The following is a 6,028-nucleotide window of genomic DNA, read 5'->3' as shown; positions in this document are numbered from 1 at the left end:
TCGAGGGGCGTATGACCCACCTCTTGGGGGTGGAGTGGGCACTCGACGCCGATCATCGTGATCGAATCGGTCATCATACTGCTCACGCCGACCTCCATGTCCCTCACGCCTCGGGGGCGATCTAGGGCTATGGGCCGACTGGACTGAATTCGCAGCGATGGATCTGCTGTGAATCCTGTTCTGCGACTGTGACACGGCTGAATTTTGATCTCCTGCTGCCCGGAGCAAATCTCTGATTTGCATCAAGCCTCTGCCAGCCTCTGACTGGGAAGGCTGAATTGACTCTGCTATACGGGCTGCAACTGCTAAATTCTGAATCGGAGTTCGATATACCTGAGTCGGTGGTGGAAAGAGTTGACGTCGACTGGAGTCCAGAACTCGTTGCCGTGCACGCTAGTCGAGTGCTCGCTGGAGGTTCTCTAGTCGAGTGCGCTTAGCCAGGTTGGCCAAACGCGCGTCCTCTAAGGCGCGAGCCTCGGGGGTTTCTCCAACGATAGGAGTATGCAGCGCATCCATGTTCCGGCGGCGAAGATCTTCCCTTTGCAGCGAAGTGAGTGGCTCGGGTTGATACTCTTCGTGGACCTGCGTTGGGTCGCCTCCACCGTCGCCTCAGTCGGCGCGGGGGAAGCCGGGAGGACTGCGCGGTCCATTGACCATCAGGACCTCCGCCGCTAGATCACTGTTGTCGCACTCGGATGCAGTCTTTGCGGAGCCAGTCGACAGGTCGAATAGGCCGTAGAGAGATTCGTCAGGCTCGATTGCCGCGACTTGGGGGATGGCCGACAGGCGGGCCACCGCGTGCCTCACCCACCGCTGGAGCCTCGACCGACCGAAGAGCTTGCACCGGCAAGAAGCAGGGAGGAAGGATGACACAATGATTGACCGATACTGGGTCGACGGTTGCCGCAGGAGGACGCCGCGGACACACGCGCGAAAGTGTGTCGCTCCGCGGACCGGGAGCGCGTCGATGTCGAGTGGAGCCTCCTGAAGCCAAGCAGAGTCGTCGACGATGAACGTGAGCGCGCCGAGGCGGATCTCGCGGCCTTCGACCAAAACTCCGCCTGAAACCATGGTGAAGGAGATCGGAAAAAAATGCAACTTCTCCAATAAGTCGCTAAGACACCTGCCCCAAGGTGGGCGCCAACTGTCGTGGTTCTAAGTCTGACAGTAGAAAGGGGGGTAGGTATGGAGAGGCCAGATCCTAGCTATGGAGTAGTTGTATACGCAAGGGATTTACGAGTTTAGTCCCTTCTCGGAGGAAGTAAGAGCCCTACGTCTCGGAGCCCGGAGGCGGTCGACTGGATTATATGCGTATGAGTTACAGGGGTGCGAACCCTTTAAACTGAGGAGGGGGGTGGCTTATATAGAGTTCGCCAGCCCTCTCCAGCCCTCAGTTATGCAGGGTTTAAAGTACATTAAGGCAGGGGGGTTACTGGTAACGCCCACATAAAGTGCTATCATGACCATAAAGACTACTTAATGACAGACCGTTTGTGTGCAGAGTGACTTTAGATCTCCTGACGGTCGAATGAGTAGCATCATGGTCGAGTGTCTTCGAGTTCGTCGAGTGAAATCCTTCCAGGTCGACTGAAAGGTAGTTTCTTCTAGAGATGTCCTTGGGGAGGGTACTTTGGATAGGTCCATGACCCTATCCTAGGTACATGGCTTCATCAACTATGACCTTCTCTCTCTTCTTTAATTGTCTGCCACATAAGCATGTTTGCGAGTCCCAAGTATATGATACTAGTTATGTTACCCCCACTATGGCTAGCCTAACACCATGCCGTCGCAGCCCACATCCATGCATGGACCTGGAGGGCCGCTGCCACCATCCTGCCCCGCCCATTGGCCACAAGTGCTCAAATCCGAATGGTTCTGACCAAACTGGCGCCCATCACGCGTGCTCCAACGGATCTGACACCCCTCCCATCCTATGAACAAAAGAAGGAGAGGCCGACACGCGTTTCTCACTCCATTGTTGTGAATCTATGCCAATATAATAGTACCGAGACGGATGAGGAGCCAGCTGCATGTGCCAGCACCCGGGTGGCCGGTTTGCGATATTGTGGCAGTGTCATGGGGGAGAAGCGCCTTTAGCCATGCCTCGGGGATGTAGCCGAATTCAATGAACCCCGTTAACAAATCCGGGTGTTGTGTCTCATGTGATCGCTTGTTCCTCGAACAATCGACTACGCGCCTCGGATTAATTCTAACAGACCATATGTGTTTCAATTGTTACTTTGAACTTTTAGACTCTGTTTATGAAGATTTTGACGAAAAAAAAGCCAATAATCTACTACCAATCTGTAAGTCTTTTTCCAAGTACATGAAAATACCACCTAAGAATATGCATGACAAAACAAGTTCAAAATCTCTTCTGAGATATTTAACTGGAAGCAGCAGCTTGTCATACATTATACGACACAAATGCACATGGACATCAATAGTTCTGTATTCAGCTAAAACCCACAGGTTACACTCTAAACAAATTATGTACAATGGGAAATCACGAGAATTTTCAGTAGTTTCCAATTGGAACCGTCAGAAATTGCTGAAGAAAACCAGCATTTACAATCACTAGACACTGTAGCATCATAAACTCAGTAGATAATCAAGTGATGAGCAACTTACATAGTAAACCATAGTTCCATAATTTTACAAGATGCCCTAGTGGTTCGAGACAAAGGGCCAAATATAATTTCCTGAGATAGATGGGGCAACACAAGTCCCGATCCCTCTAGGGCAATGACACTTAGACAGTTTCATAGAGGATCATATTCATTCAACTACCTTAGTTTGCAGGGTTTGTATAGAGGATCTTTGCAGAACCTGCATTCTGACTAGAGGCAGCTGATTCCTCTGCTTGCTCAAGCATGTTAGGGCTCTTGCAATCGGCTGCCAGCTCTTCTGTAGACTTGTTACGGCACCTTTTATTCTCTTCAAGTCTAGGACTTCTCCTAGGAGTACCCCCCGTGTGGTAGTTCCTCCCAGGCCGTTTCACCTTCACACTCACCAGCTTCGCATCACTACGTTCAGAGGACAGAGCCGTCGGAGTGGTAGTAGCTGAGCCTGCAGCAGGTCACTGTTAATTTCAAATGGAAATTCGCTGGAACATTTGCTTGATATAGATTGTTTGCAGGATAATCAGACAAGTGAACTAACAAAGCGACAGAGAAGAATTTACTGGCGAATAGCGCTGCTGTTGGAGAGTGAGGAGAGTTCTGTGATACAGCCGTATCAAGAGGCGCCTTTTCCATACTTGGAGAAAATGTGGCGGCTACCAAAGCATTTCCGGACTCAGTATCATCTTGCCTTCCTTCACCAGCCTGTGCATCTTGCCTTCCTTCACCAGATAGGATCAAAAGAGCCTGCGTACCAAGCAACGTCGCCCTTTCAACAGTCTCCTCATCGCCGCTCAAGTCAACAATATCATCAATCACGTCTATGAAATCTATTATTGTCATTGTGTGGCCTGAAATAGTAAAATTGTGTGAGTAATGATTATTAATGAAGAGTGGCACTGGAATCAAATGAAGCTTAAACAATGTCATCCACCAAACATTTCACTCCGAAGGGGTAAGGAAACATGAAAGTAGCAACGGAAGCAACAGTAACGAAAGAAGCTTATCACTCTTTACAAATTGAGATAGCAAATATCATATCAAACGATACATTCCCGTAACTGTTACTTTTACCTTGACAAACTCTCCTAGAGCACTGGGCATACATTATTACAGGTGGTAAAAATGTAAAACAAATGAAATACTACTGATGAGTAATGCGATACAAAATTAATCCACCATGACAAAATGTAAGACGTTTCTTATGCCCTAAGAAAAACGAAAAAACATCTTACATTTTGGTACAAAGGGGGTATTTTGAGGGTCCTCAAAAAAAAAGGGAGCATTTTCATACAGCAAGTGATAAAGACAAACATCCAAATGCTTTAGTATGCAGTACATTCAAAGAAATCTAACTTCAAAGCTCTAGCATCTGGAAGGCTACTAATCAATTATCAAGTCTCAAAGAGATTTCATCTTAAAATAACGAATCTGGGAAGAGATGGCATGGAGCGAACCTTCTTTTTCTCCGCTTCCCCTTCTTACTCCAAGTGCTTCAGTGTCACGGCCAAGGCAAACCAGCGCAAAATTAACTCCAAGAAAGTCAGTCCCGGAGGGTACCTCGCCTGCAAGATAAATGACAGTGCGGCTCAACCAAGGAAGAGAATAGCGGAAGAAGAGTCGTGGATCTGCCTACTTTGGAGGGGGGTAATCGAGCTGGGTCTTTTTCATCTACAGGAGGGGAAGAGGGAAGGGGAAGGGGAAGAGGAAGGAGGCGTGGGGTGCCTTAATGATGGCGTGCGGCAGTTGGGTTACACAGTTCACCGTGGGACCCACTGCAAAGTGGGGGCCGAAACTGCCTATAGGCATGGCCTTTGGTGGGGGGATACATGCTAGTATATTAATATGGAAGGAGGCATGTTTGAGGTAATTAGAAATACTAGTCTGCATTATACATGGAACTATATCATATCTTCATTTACGAATTTTGCAAGTTCACACGTAAAAGATGAGATGCCATATTGCTAAAAATATATGTGAAAATTTGTATATATGCAACAAATGGTATTCAGAAAGACGTTTTAGTAAACTATACATGTATGTTTACTACCACTAAAGCCTAACTATTAAAAGCCAAACATATAAAGATATCTCAAGACGCTGCTCGAGGCATGAGACCGCCCGACGACCGGCCGCCGGCTGGTCGATCTTCGCCGCCCGCCTCTACCGCGGACAAGACCTGCATCGCCATCGGCGCGTCTTCAGGGGAGTCTGCGGCGGCGGATCCGACCTCTTCTCCCATTCGCGCGGTGGCGCCATTAGAGGGAGGGGCAGATCCAGAGATGGCGGCGGCAGTGGATCTCCGTGCCAAGTCAGATGGCGAGATCGGGCAAGAGAGGTCACAATGGAGGCAGTGGCAGGCCCTTTTTGCTCTTGAGGCTGATCCTGATAATTGGATCACGGGGCGTCTCCGATTCACTCCATCATCTAGATGGATGGTTTTGTTGGATCTGGAGAATGACATCAAGGCTGGGGATTACCTCCCGGATGGAGAACAGATCAAGGTAGGATTTCGTTTTTCGTTAGATGACTATGTTGTCGTTGTTGGTCAATGTGTGCAGGTTGATCAGATCACGGCGGTGGAATTGGATGATCTGACGAACACGATGAACATCACAAGTTGGGATCGACCGGGAGGGCGGTTCTGGGTTCTAATCGACAGCGATGATGAAGGTGAGGGAGTGATCGGACAGGCCGAGCAGTTGCCAGTGTTTACGTCCGGACCGAAGAGATCGCCGGAATCTCAACGTCCAACGGAGCGGCCTCGATCAAAAGCTCCGGTGTTGAAGAAAATGGTTAAACCTTGGATTGGCCCAGTTCCTAAGGTATCTCGGGAACTTGTTACATTGTCAGATTTTATTCCGGAGTCTTGGACATTAGTCACTAGGAAAAAGAAAGGCAAGAAAGGGAAGTTATTGAGGCCGATGCCGCAGCGATCGCCGGTGGCGACCTCGGTGTGCGTGATTCGAGTGGCCAGGAAGGCGCGTTTGAATTCGCTCCTCGGTCTCGATGTGGACGATGCACTGACAGCGGTCGTGGGCTCTCTGGAAGTGGGGCATACGGCCCAGCCAGAGGCCCAAGACGAGTCGGCCGTTCTGCCTTCGTGCATGCATGTAGCGTCGAGGCCCAGGCCGATTCACGTCGTTTCGGCTAGGGTTTCTCGATCGCCTGGGTTTCCTTCGCTCGGGCCGGGCAGGGCGACCAGGATCTTCGTCGCCGGCACGATGGCCGGCCGCGGAGCTCCTCCTCCCGCCGCTGGGGCTGGCCGTGGTGCCCCTCCTCCTCCCGTGAGGCAGCCGCCGCCTGCCAAGCCTGTCGCGACGATCGCAGCGGGGACTGGACGCGGCACTCCTTCAGCGAGGCAGCAGCCTGCAGCACAACTCGCGGTCGGTCGAGGCGTCCTGGGT

At 50.3% G+C, this 6,028-nt stretch overlaps 1 protein-coding gene across 1 annotated transcript; it reads right to left on the bottom strand.

Moving 5' to 3' along the window:
- Positions 1-2,506: 2,506 nt before the first annotated feature.
- LOC123064375 (uncharacterized) lies at positions 2,507-4,240 on the bottom strand. The gene is made up of 3 exons (XM_044487865.1): positions 4,079-4,240; positions 3,185-3,472; positions 2,507-3,069 (listed from the first exon to the last, which is right to left on the bottom strand). Exons 2-3 carry the CDS (start codon positions 3,462-3,464, stop codon positions 2,792-2,794), a joined length of 558 nt encoding a protein of 185 aa, XP_044343800.1. The 5' UTR covers positions 3,465-3,472; positions 4,079-4,240; the 3' UTR covers positions 2,507-2,791.
- Between the last annotated feature and the right edge of the window lie 1,788 nt (positions 4,241-6,028).

The sequence above is a fragment of the Triticum aestivum genome, chromosome 3B, assembly GCF_018294505.1.
Source record: "Triticum aestivum cultivar Chinese Spring chromosome 3B, IWGSC CS RefSeq v2.1, whole genome shotgun sequence".
In the NCBI taxonomy this organism is placed as follows: domain Eukaryota; kingdom Viridiplantae; phylum Streptophyta; class Magnoliopsida; order Poales; family Poaceae; genus Triticum; species Triticum aestivum.
The sequence above is the reverse complement of the archived record's forward strand: the minus strand, read 5'-3'. Positions and strand labels throughout refer to the sequence as shown.

Coding starts and splice junctions, on each gene's coding strand:
- LOC123064375 (XM_044487865.1), bottom strand. CDS start 3,464: ATGACAATAATAGATTTCATAGACGTGATTGATGATATTGTTGACTTG. Junction 3,070..3,184: donor AACAGCAGCGCTATTCGCCA/GTAAATTCTTCT, acceptor GACCTGCTGCAG/GCTCAGCTACTACCACTCCG.